The sequence below is a fragment of the Vipera berus genome, assembly GCF_964194415.1.
Source record: "Vipera berus genome assembly, chromosome: 2".
NCBI lineage: Eukaryota > Metazoa > Chordata > Lepidosauria > Squamata > Viperidae > Vipera > Vipera berus.
Genome location: NC_138203.1, coordinates 125,962,663 through 125,985,544, shown reverse-complemented (window position 1 = coordinate 125,985,544; position 22,882 = coordinate 125,962,663). Strand labels below are relative to the sequence as shown.

The following is a 22,882-nucleotide window of genomic DNA, read 5'->3' as shown; positions in this document are numbered from 1 at the left end:
CCTTGGTCTTTTTTCCTCTAGTCGGAGATTGGCTTTGGGAAGCTGGAGACCTACGTGAAGCTGGACAAATTGGGAGAGGTGAGTGTTGTGAATTGGCCTTTTTCCAGACTGGTCAAAGGTAAGAACTCAGGGCTGGATTTTAGTTCACTTGAAAGAAAAAATGGGGTTTTTTTTGTTTTAACGTGCATTGGGTTTTGCTATCTAGGGGCTCAGGGTGGTTTCAGCTCCCATCTTTTTATCCTCACGTTTGGTCTTGGATCTTGCCAGTCTTTTAGTGGTGGAGAACAGAATCCTAGAGTGGGTCGTTTTCTCAACATCTCTAGTAGCCATGACCAAACATTCATTGTGGGTAGAAAGCGCACCTCCCAAAGCTTCAATCTTCTTCCGTGTTCCGATTTTGCACATGGCTTCCAACTGCACTATACTTTCACCAGGCTTGTAAAGTACACGAGCAAATTGTTTGGCCTATATATTCTATTTGATCTTTTATTCTAATGCCTTTTCTAATTCTTACCATCTTGGTAGCCACCTTTAGGGCTTGATTTGCCCGGCAGAGTCAATGGAGTCAGAACCCTGTATTTGGAAGTCCTTGAACAGAGAGCCAGTTTCTCTTCCTTTCCCTTCCCCCCAAGCACACGCACTTGTAATTTTATATTTTTAGTTACTATCCAGAGCTCTAATTTTACCCCATTTCGTCTTTTGAGTGTTTGTCGAGTGGCTTATTAATGACCTACTTCAGGGTTTTAAAGGATAAATAAAAAAAAGTATTAACTGTTTTGAGATTATAAAGTCAGGAACAGAATATTTCCATATATTCCTGGTCAGGGACTATATTGCCCTGATAAAAATTGGACTGGTTACAGGTATCTTTCTACCAGTATATGCACTTAGTGCTACGTTCCAAACAAGCCTGGGAGGGGCTTGCAAATCGAAGTACTGGATTCACATATTTGCTGCAAATTGGACTTAGTTTATCATTGTGGCTTTCGAGAGTATGAATGTGAAGTCCTTGGTACTCTCTGAGCTTGGCTGCAGAAATTTCATTACCTGGCTAGATAACGTCATCAGTGTTAGTGAGTGTGGGGTTTGCTCTCTGTTTATAGGTAGCTTATATTTGATGTGCCAGTGTCAATGGCATGCGGTTTTCTCTCCAAGGAAAGAGGAAACCCGCACCCTCGCACTTACTTAGTCGAGTGATGAAACAACTAAGCTCAGAGACATGGACTTCACAGTTCAAGCCTGAGTTGTGTATATTTTCTTCTGAGTATAATTGTCACTGCCACTAGTGAAGTGGTAGCAAAAACATTGGGTGAACGGTAGATAAAAGAGGGATTGTTCTCATTGAAACGATAAGTTTGTCTGATCGGTACAACTTCAGACATAGTTTTTGTCTGTTTTAGGGAAGTTTAGACCTGTGAAGATAGGAATTATTAGGAGAAGGAGCGTCAGGGTGGGATGCGGACGAGAAAAGGGAATGAGAGACAACGAAGACACACATTGAAATAATTCTCACTTTGAAGCTGCAGTTTTGTATTTTAAGCTTGTGGGGGGGAAATGCAAGAACTGAGGGATGGGCTGATGCTTGCAGAAGACGAAAGAATATTTATATGTATCAAAAAGTATTTAATTAAATTTGTATACCACCCGTCTCACTGTCTTAAGAGACCCTAGCCGGTTTACAAGTACCATGTTGGGCTATTACCTTAAATTCTGCCTCTTCTTCATCAGGGAACCTATGCCACTGTCTACAAGGGAAAGAGTAAACTCACAGACAACTTGGTGGCCTTGAAGGAGATCCGTCTTGAGCATGAAGAGGGCGCCCCTTGCACAGCCATTCGGGAAGGTATAAACCTGGAGCCACTTCTTCCAGGGCTTATGAAAGAATTACTTGTATGATCTTGTCTTTTAACAGAATCTGTATGGACCTTCTATCTGAGGCCCTGCTGCCACCAAACCAGACAGTGATGCAGTGGGTTAAAAGTGCTTTCAGTTGTGCCTCTGTAAAAAGTGGCCAGGACAGAAGGAGAAAGATGCTCTCTCCTCGTCCGACGCAGGAAATGCAGACGCTGATTTGCATGCTTCACTAAGGATGACGTGTGGAGAGACCAATTGAGATTGTTAGTGATCTGCACCCCCAGTTACTTAATACTGTTGACCATCTCCACAGCTGCATCCTTGATACTGAGTGGAGTATGGCTCTTTCTGAAATCAGTGTTTCACTTAACAACTGTGGCAAGAAAGGTCGCAGAATGGGGCAAAACTCACTTAACAGATGTCTCGCTTAGCAACAGAAATTTTGGGCTCAATTGTGGTCATAGGCTGAGGACTGCCTGTCTTCAGAATTGGCTGCAGTCCTTCTGCAGACATACAAGAGATGTATTGCTAGGCGGTCAGCAGGACCCTAAATTTTCTAATGTAACTAAGGCAGAAGTTGACACCTACGTTAAAGAGGGCAACTGATTCTCACACTGTTAAAAAGTAAAAGCGCTTAGGCATGCCGTCACGTGGAGAAATGAAAGAGCCAAGAAGCAAGCCAATGGCTACACTGTTTAGCAAATTCTCTGTTGAGCTTCAGCAGGATCTCGGCAGATGGATGCAACCCTTTCATCCTGAACATTCTTCCCTAAACCCCTCCAGTCTCAGTGGCCCTATAAAACAATTTATGAAGAGAGATCTCCCTCCCTTTGTATCTGCATCAGGAGGAAAGAAAGAAGATGATGATAGCAGAGAGGCAAAAGGGCCAATTTATATAGCTAAGCACACCTGCAGTCATATCTACCTCCGCCCTGGATTGCACTTCCACTCATCTACACAGAGAAAAGTTGGTCCTAACTTTCTCTCCCATAATTGAATTCCAGGCTAGAATACTTAACTTTAGAGCAGGGGTGTCAAAGTCGCATCACGTGACGTGTCGCGACGTATTGCGACTTTTTTTCCATTGCCAGTAATGGGGTGAGCACAGTTTTGCTATGATGCATCTGGCCCGTGGGCCGGCAGTTTGACACCCCTGCTTTAGAGCAATTCAACAGATAGCTCCTTAAGTATGTTTTAGGCTCACAGCAATTCTTTTATCTTATGTTCAAATAACTCTCAAAGCCTCATATTTGGTACTGATTGCATTAGAAGTGTTTGTGATGTAAATTTCACGTCTCCCATCTCTCTTTCTCTTACAGTTTCACTTCTAAAAGATTTGAAACATGCCAATATAGTGACCCTGCATGATATCATCCATACAGAGAAATCCCTGACTCTTGTCTTCGAATATTTAGTGAGTATGTGGAGGAGGGGAGGGAATGTAATAAATTGGAACACAACTTTCTTTCTGGGTGAAAATCCGGTTCTCAGTAAGATTCAGAAAATTAAGAGCAGCCATCCTCTTTTTTTATGTGCAAGTTGCCACTTTGGTTTGAAAAAAATGATTTTTTTTTAAACTACAGGCAGTAGAGACGTCCTTCTGAAGACTTCTGCAAATTGTAGTTTTCTGGGAGAGTTCAAGTACTCTTGAGAAAATTCTTTGCATGTTTTTGGTACAGCCAGTTCAGCAGGAAATTTTGTAGCTTGGGTGGAACCTATAGTAGTTCTCAAAGGTTAAGTTCCAAAAGCTTAATAAAGCTCACGATAACTCCCCCTCCTAAGAAGCGTTTCATATATTTGATCTCTAAATAAAACAAGTGTGAATTGTAGATCTCTGGGGTTGCTTTCTTGCTTCACGTGGGAAATTTCGGGGCGGAAGGATAAGTGGCTTGTAATGCTTGCTGGTCAATGCTTCTTGGTGGAGCTGTGACTAAAGAATTGAATCTGGGACCAGCTTCCATCAAATCCCATGCTTCATTTTCCTAATCCAATTGCCTGTATCTATAGGGGGAATCACCATAGTGCCCAATCAAGCTCATTCCACTCATTGCACATCCCCTCATTAAGGTGAGTCAGCCTGGGAATCAGCTGGCATGGAGTATCTGATGCAACCCTCCCTCTCACTCCAATTCAAGCTTCTCAAGCTGGAATATTGTTGAGGCGGAAGTGAATGCTTGGGGTTCTCAGATTGCTCTATTGGTTCATTATGTCTTGGGAGGAGCGGGAACAATATGCAAGGCATCTTCCAGCTATAAAGCTGGGTCTACCAGTCTGTGTTTGCTTAGCCCGCAATAAGATCCTCTGATTTAATTGTTGAACAATATAGTAATAGTAATAAAGCTGGAAGGTCATCTAGTCCAACCCATTGTTCAGGCAGGAAACCCTATACCATTTCAGACAAATGGCTGTCCAGTCTCTTCTTAAAAACTTCCAGTGTTGAAGCATTCACAGCCTCCGGAGGCAGGTTGTTCCACTGGTTAGTTGTTCTAACTGTCAGGAAGTTTCTCCTTAGTTCTAGGTTGCTTCTCTCCTTGGTTAGTTTCCATCCGTTGCTTATTGTCCTGCCTTCGGGTGCTTTGGAGATTAGCTTGACTCCCTTTTCCTTGTGGCAACCCGTGAGATATTATTATCTTGTTGAAACATTTACTGTCTCAGGGATAAGATCCTGTCCTTCTCTTTCACAGGATAAAGACCTCAAACAGTATCTAGATGATTGTGGGAACGTAATAAATATGCACAATGTGAAGGTAAGAATTAATTTTTAATCTGGCTGACCCTTTCCTTTCAGCGATTGCTTCAGCTTCTTCAGTGATAGAAGAATTGCTTACAGCGCCAGCAAAGACTTCAGATTAGTTCCAGATTCCAGTGGGGGATCTGATGTGTTTTCTTGTAATGGAGGAGAATGTCCTTAGTTGGCGTCCTGCCTTCCACTCCTTCCAACAGGCAGGGCTGCAAAATTCCTTGGTTTCCCTATAGTGGGAGAGAGCGAGCAACCTCCAGGTTGGTTTTCTGGTCCTCCTTGCTCCATTTCTCAAGGAGCTCTTGCTGGATTATTCACGTATGCTACTCTGGAGTTAAGATCATTTATCTCAGGGCTCTGCCTTGCTACTTTTGCAGGAGGGCTGACTATTCACCCTGGTTGCAACCAACATACATAGGAGTACCACTGTCAACAGATATTGGGGCATAGCGTTTTTCAGGGCATGAAGCACACGTTCACACCACTGATTCTCCACTCTTGATGCTTGGGAGAGTGCTCCCTCCACCTGGAATATGAAGTTGGATTAGGCATGTCATCGTATAATTCTTTGCTCCTCTCGTCCTCTCTGGGCTCTGAAATGCGAGTCCTGCTCCCCTCAAAGTTCACCTCGTAGTCACATCACAGATGGTTGGAAGAGAAATCAGGAAACGTCCTCCTGCTCAGCTGCCTCCACTTTTTATGGGTAACCTGGTGTGCAGGAGCTGTTGTCTTAAACAGTTGTTTCATTAGTGACCCCAGTCTTTCTAAGGGTGGGTGGTCTTCTCCCTCTTTGCTTAATCCGAGGCATTTGGGCAAAACTGCAAACTGGGTCTCACCTGGAAGACTGAGAGGGCAGGAGATGACGAGGGAGGGATCAAATGTGTTATCAGCTATGAGTCCCTGCACGCCCACAAGAGGTCTAAGTCTAGTCCACCTTGATTTCCTTTCTTAACTTCTGCCTAATCCCCTTGACCTTTAGTAGTTCAGATTGTTGTAGAGAGCTTAAGCTTGCAATACATCTTTATAACTCATTTGAACTGCCTGGATGTCCTGATTTTCCTGGTCCTTGACAAGATAGTAGAATGTCTTGCTGTTTCATGTGAATCAGTTCCATCCTTTTCCTCTAATAGGGAAGCTGGAGAACCTTTGGCTGAAGAGGACAACAAAATAACAGCTTATTCAGAGCCTTTTTTTCCCTTGCATGGAGTTTTCACTTTTGACCAAGGAGGTCAATAAGAGGCTAATTTCTAAGGGCCTCTCAGTAACTGGTCAAGTTGCTCATGAAAACCAAATAAGTTTCACTCAGAAAAAAATTACCAACAGTGACAGGACATCACTATCTCATGAAACCCTTAAAGATTCTTTCAATGGATGCTCCAATAATCCATTGGTTTCAGGCTGGAGAAAACCTCCCTCAACCCAATAGGATATGCAACAGTGGTTTTTTGTTTTTTAAATGTGATCAAATGTCTTGACATAAAAGTAGCCAGTGCCCCGATTGCCATGGCCTCTATTTTTTTTAACCTAAGCAACTTCTTCTACCTTATTTGGAATTAGTTGCAATATGCAGGGGGTTGATTATCTGGGCAGTAGAGCTAATTTCATGGCAGATTTCAGCCTTGACATGCTATAATTCCCAACTAAGGCCATGCCACAAGATTTGGACATTTGCAACTTAACATTTTGGAATGTAGGTACTAAATCCAAGTTGGTTCTTATCCCTAGCAGCTTTGAACGTTAGAAGTCATTGGAGGATTTCTTAAAGTTCTGATAGAAACTAAGGAAGAAATGAAGACTCCCTAGTCCAGGGGTAGGCAACCTTGGCTCTTTTATGACTCGTGGACTTCAATTCCCAGAATTCCTGAGCCAGCCATGCTGGCTCAGGAATTCTGGGAGTTGAAGTCCACGAGTCATAAAAGAGCCAAGGTTGCCTACCCCTGCCCTAGTCTCATCTAGGTGAGAAGTTAGTGAAAACCCAAGGGATACGGGGGTTTTTGTTGTTGGTTTTTTGGCTCTTCCTGCTTCAGTTTGGAATCTAGACTCTCATACAGCTGAAACAATAACCTTCCCATTTAGGAGGATCTACTGTACACATTTTTCCAAAGGGATTCACAAATAGCAATGATAGCAACAGTGACTTTATAGTAATACTCGTCAAAGAAGAGCTCCATTGGTTCACGGCATCCAGACTCTTTGAGTGCTTCGCACAGGCAGCAGAATTATTTCATTATCTTCCAAATTATTCTCTGTGATTTATTCAAGTCTTTCCTCAGGATTGAAATCAGAAGGATTATCAGATACTAAGAGTGATAGATCTTTTTCTGGCCATCAAGGCCACTGAATTGTTCCCACCTGCTGAAAGAGCCTCAAGTGCTAACTATATATAAGTTGGGATTCCCAGGAAGAAGAGATGAGCAGGAGAACCATACTGGAGATGAAGTGAGTGAATCAGCACCTAGAATACTGCAGACATGGTATGGGGTCATTGGATTCCATCGTGGAATGTCTCATAGGCTGAAACATTCTGATTTCCCTGGACCTTCAAGAGGCCTGTCTGCACATTTTGATCCACTCCTTTCACCACCAGTTCCTCTGGTGAAAATGTTTGGAGAGCTGCTTTCAAGATATTTTTCTCCTTCAGCTTGATGTTAGTTCCTAAAACATTCACTGTTTACATTAGGGATGTTTCTGTAGGATTGGGGAATCCGTGTTTGTCTTTACTTAGATGATTTTTTTTCCCTCATGAGGTCTGTTTTAGCATCTGCTGAGACAATGACTTTGTGTCTGATCAGTCTGGGGCGATATCAGGCAATCTAGAAAGACACAGCTTTTTCCTGCTCATTTTGCACTTTGGTACAGTATTAAAAATTTTAACTACAGCCTGTATTTCAAAGAACAGGGGGAGATAAATTGTAGAGCCTTGTCAGATTGCTCTTAACATGTGCTAACTCTAGCTTATCTCGAGGAAGTCATTATTGCAGGCATAGATGATGAAGGATCACTCTTGTGTATTCCTCTTGGAACTTTTGCCGTTTCTGAGGGGAATAGTTGTGAGGTGATGGAAATCACTGCCTGGCCGCTTTTTCCTAAGTGAGTATCTCCAAGATTTCAACAGGAAAAAACTTTCTGCTCATGCTCTCCTCTAACCGTAGTAACCAGCTAGATCGGCTCTCAGTGGGTTTATTTCTGCTGCAAAGCTGAGGGGTTATTGCTTCTTCCTTGTCAACTTTCTGGAGTTTGAGATCATTCATCTGGCTCTGCTTAGCTTCACTCATCTTCTATACCATTACCACATGCTCCTGGCAGAAGACACCACAGTCTGCGTGCATATCTGACCTGAATGAAGTAATAAGATCTCCAAATTAATGAAGTAATAAGATCTCCAAATTACGATCTCAGTGGTGGCATCTGATTTCCATTTTGGTGGAGCACATCCAAAGTGTTTTCCACTGATGGCTGACTGGTTTGACTGTCCAATTGATCTTAGGTAAGAATCACTATGAAGTTTGGGGAAACCTCTCTTCATGTCACCAACTGAAAACTGAATTGTTTCTTTCGATTTTCCACACTGGCAGCAGCTTTGGAAGGCATGTGAAGTTTTGGGTGGTCTCCAGGCCTGTTTTATACTTCCCATTTTTTCTGTCACTGTCCAGAATAATTGATTGCTGTTATTTCAACCTGTCGTATTGCAGTGCCACATATGATTTTGTCTGTGCCCTGAACCATTTCATCATCTATGCCTGCTTAAGGTTATCCTTTATGCCTAATGGACTTCAGGTATGCCCAAGATCTTCATTTATACATAAATACATGTTTTCAGCATACATAGGGAGTTGTGCCAACTTTTATTTGGTCTAGGTTAAAAAGGACTAGCATAAGCTAGATGTGGCAAACTGTCAAGATTTATCTTTTGGGTTTCCCATTGTTTCATTTCAACAGCCCTTGCTGTGGCACAGAGTAATTGTTTGCAATTCTCTGCAGGTGAATCTTGGTCTGCATAGTTCTTTAAGCGCTGCTCTGCTGCTGTGTTGCTCAGGGCCACAGCCTGTTCTACTCAGATTGCAGCCATTTCTGTACTGTAGCCCTTGTCCCTAATGTTGTCCTGTTAGACATTGGTAAGGCAGCTGCATGGTCATTCGTCTCTTCCATTGTGCAACCTTACAATTTGGATACATATATATATATGATAATCAAGACAGTCAGAAGAGATTTCTCCTGCCATTTTTGGAAATGTTTTCATAGATTCCAGCTGTGGATATCCTTCTCCCCTCTGGAAAAAGCAACATTGGACTGTCAAACTCCCCCCCCTATAGTTGATAAGGAGTATTCAACTCTTCCATGTCCAGTTCCTTGTAAACAGCAGGGCTTTTTATTCTGCCTTCTTACTAATCTTGGAATTCTCATGTCGTTCAATAGTTATATCAGTAGGCTTGGAGATTGCTCTCTCCATCTACAGGGGCATCAAAGAATATTTGTTCCTCTCTGCTGAAGTGAATGGGAGAAGCAATTATGAATAACCTCCCTCCATTGTAGAAAAAAAGAGACCATCACATCAATTCAAATGTTCCAGATATATTGTTAATGCTTTACTGAAAAGTAAAAGATGTACTGTACCAGCATTTCCCAAGCTGCTCCTGTAATCCCATCTTGACATTTTTTTTTCTATCTTCCTTTAATGGCATTAAAGGAATAGGGCGTCTAAGTCCCACATATTCAGGGCCTAAAATAGCACCTGTAAATGTATGTCCAAGTGACTGCAATCCAAACCAATATGTTATGGATCCCGTATGTGATACTTGAGAAGAACTGAATGTATCATGGTGCAAATTCTGGACTCAAATGTATCTGCTATTGGGCATTTCCTACATTAAATGTGCTAAATGTGCTTTTGTAGATTCACATTCCCCAAATGATCACAAGCAGTGATGCCCAGTAAAGAGATTCCCCCCCCGCCCCCCGGCCGCTCTTTAGCCAATCCCCAAGTTAAGAATGCCTCAGTTTAAGGATGACCCTTTGTTAAGCACAGAGCCTATTGTAGCAAAATTCAAGTTCAGTACAGGTAGTCCTCGACTTATGACCGCAATTGAGACCAAAATTTCTGTGGTTAAGTGAGACATTTGTTAAGTGAGCTTTTCCCCAGTTTATGACTTTCCTTGCCACCATTGTTAAGTGAATCACTGCAGTTGATAAGTTAGTAACCCGGTTGTGAAGTGAGTCTGGCTTCCCCATTGACTTTGATTGACAGGAGGTCGCAAAAGTGTATCACACGACTCCCGGGACACAGCAAAGGTCATCAGTATGAAGCAGTGGCCAAATGTCTGAGTTTTGATCACGTGAGCATGGGGATGCTGCAAAAGTTGTAACTGAAAAACGGTCACAAGTCACATTTTTCAATGCCGTTGTAACTTTGAACGGTCACTAAATGGTCCGTTGTAAGTTGAGGACTATCTGTATGCAATGTTTCAAGTTCATTACCCAACACTACGGTATTATACAGTAATAACTGGTTCTGGTTTACATGCGAATTCAACTAAAGGACAGATCTTTGGAACAGAACTTATTCTTAAACTGGGGACTGATTACCTGTATTTACCCTTTGTGCTACCTTGGTTATGGATGTGACACCGCTGTGTGATTTAGGAGTAGTATCAGGAAAAGAAAGCAACTTGTATGGATTTATTATTGTATATAAGTGTCTGTTTTTAAGAGCATTAAAAGATACGCAATATGAACTATACTGTGAATGGTAGGAAGTTGTGTTTGCCTAGAACAGAGCTAGGCAACTTTGGCTCTTTTATGACTTGTGGACTTCAACTCCCAGAATTCCTGAGCCAGCCATGCTGAGGGGAAAGGGAGAGGTTTCCCAGCTGAGCCATGCTGGCTCAGGAATTCTGGGAGTTGAAGTCCACGAGTCATAAAAGAGCCAAGGTTGCCTGCTCCTGGCCTAGAAGAATTCACTTTGATGGCTTCGTTGCCTCTTCTAGTTGTTCCTGTTCCAGCTGCTACGTGGCCTAGCCTACTGTCACCATCAGAAGGTGCTGCATCGAGACTTGAAGCCTCAGAATTTGCTTATTAATGAGAGAGGGGAGCTCAAACTAGCAGATTTTGGTGAGTATTATCAAATCCCTTCTTTGATCTACATCCCAGCCATCTTTGGGGCTGACATGCTCTTATTCTTGGTAGCTGGTGGCCTCGAGGGTAGGAGCAGTATGTGGATTGAACCAGATATTTTCATTCCCATCACACTTCCAATGTTTGGCAATACACTGCCAAATTTCCCTGGTACAATTCTATCAGCTGTAACACTGTTTTTTAAAAGGAGGAGGAGGAGGAGGAGGAGGCGGCTCAAATCTTATTTTCTGCTCTGTGGAAGGTTTTGCAAATACGCTTCTATGTTTTACAGGACTAGCCCGGGCAAAATCTATCCCCACCAAGACCTACTCCAACGAGGTGGTAACACTTTGGTACCGACCGCCTGATATTCTGCTGGGCTCGACAGAATATTCCACCCAGATTGACATGTGGTACGGATTCTTCTATCTGACTCCCTGAATGTTCTTTTTTTAAAAAACAACAACCCAGAAACACCAATCCCTAGGGCAGGGGTAGGCAACCTCGGCTCTTTTATGACTCATGGACTTCAACTCCCAGAATTCCTGAGCCAGCCAATTCTGGGAGTTGAAGTCCATGAGTCATAAAAGAGCCGAGGTTGCCTACCCCTGCCCTAGGGTAACTGATTCATTTGCCACGCTGTAGGACGCTCAATTCAGAGATACCCACTGAATACCACTTTTTTGATACCCAGTTCAAAAAAGTATTCCTAATTTAAAAAAACAAACAAACCATAAAATAATTAATTTAGTTAATTAGAAGTTTTCGGAAAATATGTCTCGCATTTCCCCCCCCCCATCATCTTTGAAAAGGTCCAGCCTTTGTTCTTCCTGGTTTGTATGCAGAACTGAGGCTCTGTGCCTTGTCCATTAATAAACATACACTTTAGGGCAGGGGTCCCCAACCCCTGGTCCGTGGACCAGTACTGGGCTGCGTCATGCCAACAACCGGTCCACACAAACAAGGAAAGCCCCATCTGCAGGATGCAGGCAGCACACAAAACCACACACTCTCTGGTCTGTGGAAAAACCTCTCCACGGAACCGGTCCCTGGTGCCTAAGAGGTTGGGGACCTCTGCTCTAGACCACTTAGACCTCAGGAAGGAAATTGCTCTAGAACAGAAAAAGAGGACTGAAGCTAGAGGGAGGTGCTGAATGCACAGATGCTGGCCCCCTAAGGCACAGGTCGGCAACCCGCGGCTCCGGAGCCGCATGCGGCTCTTTGAGCCGGCCCATGCGGCTCCCAGGCCTCCTCCCTCTTGGAAAAAAAAATGGTACTAAAAAAATTAATCAATTTAAACTTCTCACAAAAAAACTTGAAAAGTTTAAATTGATTGGTTGGTTTGTGGGACCGCCCACAAACCGTTTGTGGGCTACCAACAAACCTTTGTTTTTTTACTGGCAGAGTGGAGGAAGAGAGGAAGAAGTAAAGCGTAAGTAGATCTGCTTCTTACCCCCCCCCCCCCGTTCCCTCTCGTCGCCGGGGCTAGCAGCCCCGACGAGCAAGAAGGCGCGCTTCGCCCGCCCCCCGTTGGCTCCTCGTCACTGGGGCTGAGAGCCCCGGCAAGCGAAAGGCGCCTGCCAGCCCCGCCGAGCGAAAGGCGCCCGCCCGCCCCCCGTTGCCTCCTCGTCGCCGGGGCTGAGAGCCCCGCCGAGCGAAAGCCGCGCTTCGCCCGCCCAACCCCCGTTGGCTCCTCGTCGCCGGGGCTGAGAGCCCCGCCGAGCGAAAGCCGCGCTTCGCCCGCCCAACCCCCGTTGGCTCCTCGTCGCCGGGGCTGAGAGCCCCGGCAAGCGAAAGGCGCCTGCCAGCCCCGCCGAGCGAAAGGCGCCCGCCCGCCCCCCGTTGCCTCCTCGTCGCCGGGGCTGAGAGCCCCGCCGAGCGAAAGCCGCGCTTCGCCCGCCCGCCCCCCCCGTTGGCTCCTCGTCGCCGGGGCTGAGAGCCCCGGCAAGCGAAAGGCGCCTGCCAGCCCCGCCGAGCGAAAGGCGCCCGCCCGCCCCCCGTTGCCTCCTCGTCGCCGGGGCTGAGAGCCCCGCCGAGCGAAAGCCGCGCTTCGCCCGCCCGCCCCCCCGTTGGCTCCTCGTCACCAGGGCTGAGAGCCCCGCCGAGCGAAAGCCGCGCTTCGCCCGCCCGCCCCCCGTTGGCTCCTCGTCGCCGGGGCTGAGAGCCCCGCCGAGCGAAAGCCGCGCTTCGCCCGCCCGCCCCCCGTTGGCTCCTCTCGTCGCCAGGGCTGTGCGCGCTTCCCCACCTTCCCTCTCGTCGCCAGGGCTGTGCGCGCTTCCCCACCTTCCCTCTCGTCGCCAGGGCTGTGCGCGCTTCCCCACCTTCCCTCTCGTCGCCGGGGCTGTGCGCGCTTCCCCCCCTTCCCTCTCGTCGCCAGGGCTGTGCGCGCTTCCCCCCTTCCCTCTCGTCGCCAGGGCTGTGCGCGCTTCCCCACCTTCCCTCTCGTCGCCGGGGCTGTGCGCGCTTCCCCCCCTTCCCTCTCGTCGCCGGGGCTGTGCGCGCTTCCCCCCTTCCCTCTCGTCGCCGGGGCTGTGCGCGCTTCCCCCCTTCCCTCTCGTCGCCGGGGCTGTGCGCGCTTCCCCCCTTCCCTCTCGTCGCCGGGGCTGTGCGCGCTTCCCCCCCTTCCCTCTCGTCGCCGGGGCTGTGCGCGCTTCCCCACCTTCCCTCTCGTCGCCGGGGCTTGCAAAACGGCGGATCCAGCCTCTGCCGGCGGCTTGCAAAACGGCGGATCCAGCCTCTGCCGGCGGCTTGCAAAACGGCGGATCCAGCCTCTGCCGGCGGCTTGCAAAACGGCGGATCGAGCCTCTGCCGGCAGACACGCTTGCAGAACGGCGGATCGAGCCTCTGCCGCCAGCAGAGGCTCGATCCGCCATTCTCCAAGCGTGTCTGCCGGCAGAGGCTCGATCCGCCGTTTTGCAAGCCGCCGGCAGAGGCTGGATCCGCTGGTGCACGTTTTGCCTCTCTCGCCCGGTGGAGAAAAGGGGGCAGCGGGAGCCTCTGGGTGCCCAAGCCACGCCGGAGGGTCTCCAACCTGTGTGTGTGTGTGTGTGTGTGTGTGTGTGTGTGTGTGGCGGGGGGGAAAATCAAATTGGATCTTTTTATTGATGTATCCTACTTTTATTCGGTATTAGGTTTTTATGGATCAATTATGAACACCCGGGGTCCCTCTGCGACTTACGGGCGAAATATCTAACTTCAGAGCCATCCTCTCCAGCTGCGGTGGCCCGGGGGAGGGCAGCGCGGGGCTGTAGGTACTCAAGATAGTTGGGGGGTTCCAACCTGCCGCGGGGGGTGGGAGTGGGACTTTAGTCACGGACGGCGAGAGGAACCTTCTGAAGGGGAAGCGGGAACGAAGAGAAGATGAGGGTGGAGCGATCGGGGAGCCGGTAACTCAAGTTCCCCGAGTGGCTTTCAGCACTGGAGAAAATGCAAAATCGCTCGAGACCAAACTCGAAGGAATCAGCTGCCGGTGGGAGCGAGGCGATCCGTGTGGTCCCGTGACAGCCAGTCGGGCAAGCAATGCAAAGAGCGGCAGGGCTTTATTTTTGCACCGTGGAGCTCCCCCTCCCCCCCAAACTCCCCCTCCCTCCCCCTCACTTCCCAGAGCTGAATAGAAGGCAGAGGCTCGATCCGCCGTTCTGCAAGCGTGTCTGCCGGCAGAGGCTGGATCTGCCGTTTTGCAAGCCGCCGGCAGAGGCTGGATCCGCCGTTTTGCAAGCCCCGGCGACGAGAGGGAAGGTGGGGAAGCACGCACAGCCCCGGCGACGAGAGGGAAGGGGGGGAAGCGCGCACAGCCCCGGCGACGAGAGGGAAGGGGGGGAAGTGCGCTCTGGATCCGCGCTCTGCAAGCCTCTGCCGCCGGCAGAGGCTCGATCCGCCATTCTGCAAGCGTGTCTGCCGGCAGAGGCTCGATCCGCCGTTTTGCAAGCCGCCGGCAGAGGCTGGATCCGCCGTTTTGCAAGCCTCCGCCGCCCCATTCTCTCAATGGGAGGCTTGCTTCGGCTGCTTTTCTTTTGGCAGAGCCATCCATACTGGAGGTGGATGGGGGCAGGGCTGGTGCACGTTTTGCCTTGTTTTGCGCATGCGCGTGCGTGCATGCACGCGCGCGCACATTTTGCGGCTCCCACTTTTTTGTGTTTGTGACGGAACCGGTTCTGAGTGGCTCTTTGCCTTTTTCCGGTTGCCGACCCCTGCCCTAAGGCAACTATCTTCAGTTTGGGTCTCCCCAATTCCAATCAACTCCTCCTGCAATACAGTACAAGTGGTCCTTGCTTAACAACCATTCGTTCAGTGACCGTGCAAAATTATGATGACACCGAACAAGTGGTACTTAATTTATTTATTTATTTATTTATTAATGGGATTTATATCCCGCCCTATCTCCCGAGGGACTCAGGGCGGCTAACAACAACAAAACTTAAAGGTTACTGTACAGTAAATTAAAAATAAAAATTTGAAATAAATTAAAATAAATTAAAGAATAGAATTAGAATTGTAAATATAATTAAAATCCCTGTCAGTCTAGGTCAGCCAGGTGGAAAAGGAGTGTTTTGAGGCCGCGGCGAAAGGACTGGAGATCTTGGGCCATCCGAAGCTCAGGGGGGAGCTGGTTCCACAGGGCTGGCGCTCCCACAGAGAAGGCTCTTCCCCTGGGGGTCGCAAGCCGACATTGTCTAGCCGACGGTACCCTGAGGAGGCCTTCTCTGTGTAAGCGTACTGGGCGATGGGAATTCGTTCCCGGCAGCAGATGGTCCTGCAAGTATCCCGGGCCTAAGCCATGTAGGGCTTTAAAGGTAAGAACCAGCACCTTAAATCTCACCCAGAGGGCAACCGGTAGCCAATGCAGCTCACGCAGGAGGGGTGTAATATGGGAGTATTGGGGTGCTCCCATCACTACCCGTGCAGCTGCACTCTGCACCAGTTGAAGCCTCTGGGTGGTCTTCAAGGGCAGCCCCATGTAGAGAGCATTACAGTAGTCTATACGGGAGGTAACGAGTGCGTGGGTGACTGTACGTAGGGCATCTCGGTCTAGAAAGGGGCGCAACTGGTGTACCAGGCGAATCTGGGCAAATGCCCCCCTAGCCACGACTCCAATATGATCTTCAAAACTGAGTCGTGAATCCAGGAGGACGCCCAGGTTGCGTGCTCTATCAACGGGAGGTAATATCTCTCCTCCTATAATCAAAGATGGAACCTCTTGGACTAAACGAGATGTCGGTACGTAAAGCCACTCAGTTTTGGCCTGGTTGAGCCGGAGCCTGTTCTTTCCCATCCAAATCTGTACCGCTTCCAGGCAACGGGACATCACATCGAGGGCATCACTGGGTATCTGCATATTGGTGATACCTCACCCCAAAACCACGAATGATTTCACCCAGCGGCTTCATATAGATGTTGAACAGGAGGGGCGAGAGCACTGATCCCTGAGGCACCCCACAACTAAGGGGCCTTGGGGTTGACCTCTGCCCTCCTGCCAACACCGTCTGCGAACGGCCCGAGAGGTAGGAGGAGAACCATCGTAGAACGGTGCCTCCCACTCCCAACCCCTCAAGACGACGCAGCAAGATACCATGGTCGATGGTATCAAAAGCCGCTGAGAGATCTAATAAGACCAGGATAGAGGAGAAACCCCTATCTCGGGCCCGCCAGAGATCATTCACCAGCGCGACCAATGCCGTCTCCGTGCTATATCCGGGCCTGAAACCCGATTGGTACGGATCCAGATACTCAGTTTCCTTCAGGACCAAAGGGAGTTGCCGTGCCACCACGCTCTCAACGACTTTCGCAAGAAAGCGAAATTGACTGGTCTTTGTACTTACATTGTTCACGGTGTCTTTGCGATCCGAGCCCATGGTTGCTCGGCTCACAGTTATGACATTGCAGTGTCCCACGGTCACATGATCACCATTTGTGGCCTTTTTCGCCAGTTTCCTCCAAGCAAAGTCAAGGGGGAAACCAGTAGGTGGTTGCAACTGGCAACCATGTGTTATCCTCACCTAACAACTCACTGTGATTTGCTTAATGATGGCAAGCAGAAGTGCCAGAAATTTCTGTCACTAAGCGGTACACTCTTTGTGATCACACTGCTTACTGACAAAAATCCCTATCTCAGTTCCCGTCCTTTGGGTGAGGGCTACCTCTAGTAGTTTTTAAACTGCATCGTGGGACTCTCAGGAAGCATATCATCAGTTGTATAAAGCAGAGGCTCTTCCCGGCAGACAAATCAACTTATCCACCTGTACTGATATTTACCGTAATATATAGATGATAATGTTTAATTCTTCTGAGGAGGACAATAATTTGAGGCTCACTGGTTCGGTCAGCGTGGTCTCTGCTGGTGAGCAGTGCGTACATTCTCTAGGACGCCTCTACTGCATTCCTCAAGGAACAGGGATTGACTTTGTAGAGATGAATTCAATGATCTGTTTAAAAGCCTAAGTATATTTTTGGATGTTTTCAAAATTCCACACAATTGGTTCCCCCCCCCCCGCCCCCAATGTTGGAAGCACTAAAGTGCTCCTGTGGCTAAATCACTTGCCTGGAGGACACCCAGTTGGGGGCTCCTTTTGTATCCCCATGAAGTTGCCCACTGAAGTGTGGTACCCATTAGTCTACTTGCAGTTGCCTGCTTTCGAGCTGCTGGGCCGGCAGGTTCCTGGATCAGGTGACAGGAGCTCACTCACGGCAGCAACAGGTTTTGAACGCAGGGCTTGCCCGATCATCAGCCCAGGGTTCTAACCTTGTGAGCCACCACATTGCCTTAACCCTCTTTTAGCAGAATGTACAAATAGATAAAGGGACGTGGTGGCTCAGTGGGTTAGGACGCTGAGCTTGTCGATCAGATGGTCGGCAGTCTGGCGGGTCGAATCCCGAGTGCCGCGTAGCAGAGTGAGTGCCTGTTACTCGTCCCAGCTTCTGCCAACCTAGCAGTTCGAAAGCACATAAAAATGCAAGTAGAAAAATAGGGACCACTACAGTGGGAAGGTAACAGCGTCCCATGCGCCTTTGGTGTCTAGTCATGCCGGCCACATGACCACGGAGACGTCCTCGGACAAGCATTGGCTCTTCGGCTTTGAAACGGAGATGAGCACCGGCCCCTAGAGTCGGAAATGACGAGCACGCATGTGCGGGGGAACCTTTACCTTACCTTTACCCAGTGCTTTTTTTGTAAAAGAAAAAGGTGCCAGAACTCACACATGTCATACAACCCGCCTTGCCTACCCTACAATGTTCCATCCAAAAAAGGTGCCGGAACTCCGTTCTGAGCGTTCTATGAGGAAAAAAAGCCCCCCCTTTACCTTTTACAAATAGATTTACCCCATTCCCTCCCCCCCTTTTTTTGATACAGACTGTTTGTTATATATTGTAAGGCAAATTTTTTGATTTTTTAAAAAGCTGAGTTTCAAATATCAGAATCGTTGGCTGATTCGCAAAATCTGGTAATAGAAATGTTTGGTTGGTCTACGAGTGATTTTCGTCACTACAGAGAGATAAGATAGAAGAAGGAGGAACTTTTAACTGATAGCACAAAGTTTCAGTCCTTCCTGTTTCCTTGGGCTGATCAATGACATCTGCCTGCCTTTCTCCACACAGGGGCGTGGGCTGCATTTTCTATGAGATGTCCACAGGGCGGCCGCTCTTCCCCGGCTCTACAGTTGAGGAGCAGCTGCATTTCATTTTTCGGATATTGGGTAACTATCTGCCAGGGTTGTTGCACTGCTGAGAAATCAATGAAGACATGGGAGGCAGAGGAAACGAAGGCCATCAGACAGGTTGATCTATAATTTCATAATGGGAGGTTAAGAGTTTCTTCGGGGGATACCAATTAGAATGCCATAAGTTGAACAAGCTGGCCTGGTCTGATGGGATGGGGTTGGGTTTTTTATAAATTAGTTTTAACTTTTAATATGTATTAATTATTACGGGCATAGTTGTTTAATCACTTTTTAATTTTTGTATCCTGTTTTTTATTATGTATTGCCCTGTTCACCGCCCTGAGTCCTTCAGGAGAAGGGCGGTATACAAATTAAATTATTAAATTAAATATTAAATTAAATAAGTTGATCAAAGACAAACCCATCCCTAAGGAGAAGGAGAGTCCTGTGTCTTGGCCGTGCTGCTGAAATGATCTTGTTTCTCATCTTTTTTAAAAAAAATATATTTTATTGATTTTTTTTTTAACAAAGCATAAATCATTCAATAATTGGTAAATAGTGTTTGTTGTCTGGGCTACATTTGCAGAACAATCTTTAACAATTAATTTCTTTAATCTGTAATCCATACGTTAATTAATTTCTTTAATCTGTATTCCATACGTTAATTTTGGTTGATTTCCTCTTTCCCCAAAATATCCTTTTTTTGCAAACGTTGATTTAGTACAATTCTTATTGTTTTGATAAATAACAATTGAGTGTATACGCATTCCAGTATTCCTAAAGAATAATAATCATATTAGTGTAATATTTCTTTCCTTATTAGTCATTTTGGTTGCCTCAACACAAAACCCTGTTACAGTACTTATTTTAGTTTATTTCTCCCACCAAATTTTAAATATTCTTACTCTCTCATCTTTTTTGCTGCTGTCATGTGACATGGACATTGGAAGTCAGTTTTTTTTTACTCCTTTTCAGAATTCTGCTTCTTTTCTCTGTTGCCAGGGACACCTAATGAAGAGACATGGCCTGGAATCCTATCCAATGAAGAATTCCGAGCGTCTAATTACCCCAAATACCGTTCTGAGGCCCTGATCAACCATGCCCCTAGGTGAGTGTCAGCCTGGAGTTCAGATGTGGTAGCTTTTGATGGATGACGAGCTGCTAGAGTCATCTCATAAAAGAGATGGAGAAAGATAGCTGTGTCCTCCGAAGAGTTGGGATAGGACATTCTGGAAAATTTCACATATATCCTTTCAGCCATTAAGAATAGAGACTTCTTTAAGAAGAAAAGAGAGACATGGACTCACTGTGCGGCCATAGGTAGCTTTTCTTGCTTTCTCCCTCTCAGAGTGTTGAAAGAGTAAAGTACAAGATCCTCCAAGATCCAAGGTGGATCTTGTACTGAAGATATTTCCAGTTCAGTTGGTCATTTTTTTTCCAGCAAGGAGGCAGGCAAAGAGTTTTGCCTGAGGTACCTTCTTTGCTGAATTCCGGGCAAGACACAAATACATAGGGTGTGATTTTCAGGATGCATGAATGAGCATTTAATGGCCAAAATCTTTGGGCTTTATTGGGAAGAAAGAGGTATTAACAAGATCTTTCTTTGGGCCTTGGCTCCCAAGGGTGGAAGAAACATTGGTGACTCTGGTGCAATTCCAAATTAATATTTGACTTAGGGACATGAAGTATTTTACATGTTCAGTTGTTGGAAAGACATTGGGTAGCAGCATCAGTGTCAGAGAGTAACAATCCCAGGAAGTAAAGCCTCAGTTCTCCTCACAAAATTATGAATTTGACCTTTCTTTTCTCTCCTAATTGTGCAGGCTGGACAATGATGGGGTTGACCTTTTAGGAAAGCTGCTGCAGGTGAGATGATGATGATGAATATTTTGGTCTGGCTAGAGGATTAGGGTTTAGAGGTCTCTGACCCTCTCTTCTAGGAATCGTAAACTCCTTACATTCCTTTGCCATCCTCAGGCAGAGGAAGAATCTTCCTTGCTATGGCGAGCAGGCAACAATCAATTTCATTAACAAATGGAGATCATATAAAGAAAGCATTGTTTTGTTGTCCCCAAAGAATAAATGTGCTGGACAAAATGGGCTACTAGTTAGGACCTCGGGTGACCTCAAGTAAAGCTGCTTATCTTCAAGGAATATTGCAGAGTTATTTTTTTGGGGGGGGGGAATGTAAGCATGTATGTGCGTATGCACAAACAAAAACAAATTTCAGAGTGGAATACATTAAAAAGGATCCATCAAGTGGATCTATCATAGAACGGGTGCTCCTGCAGAAATAATTCTGCTTTGTTTGCCTTAATTCCTCAGTGCAGAACCTGTGGATGGTAATATGGTATGTGACTGTAGTTTGAGAAGTAGAAGAGCTTTTGAGCGCTACGTGTTTCAGCCCCTCTGCTTGCTCTGCAGGTCATTGTTGGCAGGGTTTTATTCATTTGTCCGTTGGTCAAAATAGGTGAAACTTTCGATCCACTAATTCAAATATTCTGCATTAGGCATGGATGACAGCCTGCCATAGGCAGCTCCTGTGGGCTGTTTGCAACCAGCCTGGAAGGGTAAAACCTGTGTGTTTAAAAAAACATTGTGCGATATGTGATTGACACTTGATTAGAAATATTTTACAATTCACAGTATTCTGGTAATTGAAGATAGTTAAAATCCTTGGGTTTTTCCACCCAGTTTGGTCTACTTGTTAAGGCACCAGGCTAGAAAGTAGGAGACTGATTTCAAGTCCCTCTTTAGCCATGACAGCCAACTGGGTGACCTTGGTCCACTCTATCAGCTCAATTCACCTCACAGGGTTATTGTGGGGGAAATAGGAGGAGGAAGGTGTATTGAATTATGTAATAATAATAATAATAATAATAATAATAATAATAATAATAATAATAATAATAATAATAATAATAATAATAATAATAATAATAATAATAAAAGTTGGAAGGGATCTTGGAGGCCATCTAGTCCAACCCCCTGCTCAGGCAGGAAACCCTATACCATTTCAGACAAATGGCTGTCCAGTCTCTTCTTAAAAACTTCCAGTGTTGGTGTTCCAGTGTTCACCACCTTGAGTTATTTGTAGAAATAATAAAGGTGGGAGATAAATAAAAATAAAACATTTTGCACCTTGCTTGCGTTTTGGGTCAGCATCTCAGTTTTGTTCTGAGATTTGTCATAAACATTGGGAGGGGGAGAATACAGGCACCTTGAGTAGTTGTGTTTTGATGTTATGGAGGAATTTTTAACACTATTTCCTTTTGGGAGATTTGGGGGCACAGTTTAACCTGTGATACCGACAGTGTGATAACTAAATGGTTAGGTTCCCTTCTGGGGAAAAAAATGCTTTTGTATTAGGAGCAAAAAGCTAGACACCATTAGCAGCTTTCATCTAAACGCTGTTTTCTATTTTCTCTCCCCAAATGCAGTTTGAGGGCAGGAAGCGGATCTCTGCAGATGAGGCCATGCGTCACCTGTTCTTCCACAGTCTGGGAGAGCGGGTCCTCAAACTTCCGGACAGTAGGTTCAGGCTGAAGAGGGAGGGAGGGAGGGAGGGCAGAGATGTCACGTACTGGTTGAGCGAAGGACAATGAGGTTAAGAGAAGGGTGTGGGATGGAAGCATGGTAAAAGGACCATGAATTCATTTGAAAGCTACGAATAACATCTCCATCTGGTCCTTCTTATCTGTTACGATGTAGTGGTTAACTGACAAGGATGTTTTCATTGAATAGGCTAAGAATTTAAGGGCACCCATGCTCTTTTTTGCAGTTATTTTGTCACTCAGCTAATCCGGTGGATTAGTGTAGTGCACTGTTAAAGGCTGGGGAGAAAGATCTGATCAGTTACTTCAGCGTGTGAGAGCTATCTTCATAATGTCTTGTCAATTTATAATCACAGAAGACAGAAGATCCAGATCTGGTAAAAAAAATGTTTACCGTTTGACTCTCTGGCACATTGTACGATGAGTCTCTTCCTTAAGACTTGCACCTCACTGACCTTCTTCCTGCTGCTTCTTCTGTCCTTGTTATTCAGCCTAGCTTTAATTACCCTGCGCTTTAGTTTTCCTATTTTCTGAGATGATCTCATTTTCTTATCTGGGGGCTCTTCCTCATGGTGGCAATGAAGTGCTGCCATCCAAAACAGGACTGTCAGAAATATATGCTGGCCTAAAGGAAGGACTGACCTCAGTTCCACCTCCTTCTCTGCCTCAACAACAAGGCAGAAGAAGGGCAGGGAGGAGACTGAATGGGGAACACCTTCTTCGGTGTCAGCTGCTGGCAGCAGAAGACTGCAGGACTGTCAGCTTGGTGAGCTCTCCATGGAATTAGAAGGTTGATGCCCAGGGATCCTCCTCCTCCTCCTCCTCCTCCTCCTCCTCCTCCTCCCCTTCTGTCCATGACATGATGAGCAAAGGAGAGGAGTAGATGAGTCCAGAAGTAACAAATCTGTGAGATTGGAAATCTGGCAGCGAAAGTACCATCCTTCTCATGGGTGTGAGAAGAAGCAACG

General features: G+C 46.4%; 1 protein-coding gene across 3 annotated transcripts in view; it reads left to right on the top strand.

Annotated features, from left to right (window-relative positions):
- CDK16 (cyclin dependent kinase 16) overlaps positions 1 to 22,882 on the top strand; it is an 80,469-nt gene that overhangs the window by 50,493 nt on the left and 7,094 nt on the right. For all 3 annotated transcript variants that reach the window (XM_081321835.1, XM_081321834.1, XM_081321833.1), the window contains 10 exons: positions 22 to 78; positions 1,729 to 1,843; positions 3,174 to 3,268; positions 4,539 to 4,601; positions 10,579 to 10,702; positions 10,998 to 11,118; positions 18,299 to 18,396; positions 19,363 to 19,468; positions 20,184 to 20,226; positions 21,801 to 21,891. In XM_081321835.1, coding sequence (XP_081177961.1) covers positions 22 to 78; positions 1,729 to 1,843; positions 3,174 to 3,268; positions 4,539 to 4,601; positions 10,579 to 10,702; positions 10,998 to 11,118; positions 18,299 to 18,396; positions 19,363 to 19,468; positions 20,184 to 20,226; positions 21,801 to 21,891 — 913 coding nt within the window. The remainder of the gene's footprint in view (positions 1 to 21; positions 79 to 1,728; positions 1,844 to 3,173; positions 3,269 to 4,538; positions 4,602 to 10,578; positions 10,703 to 10,997; positions 11,119 to 18,298; positions 18,397 to 19,362; positions 19,469 to 20,183; positions 20,227 to 21,800; positions 21,892 to 22,882) is intronic.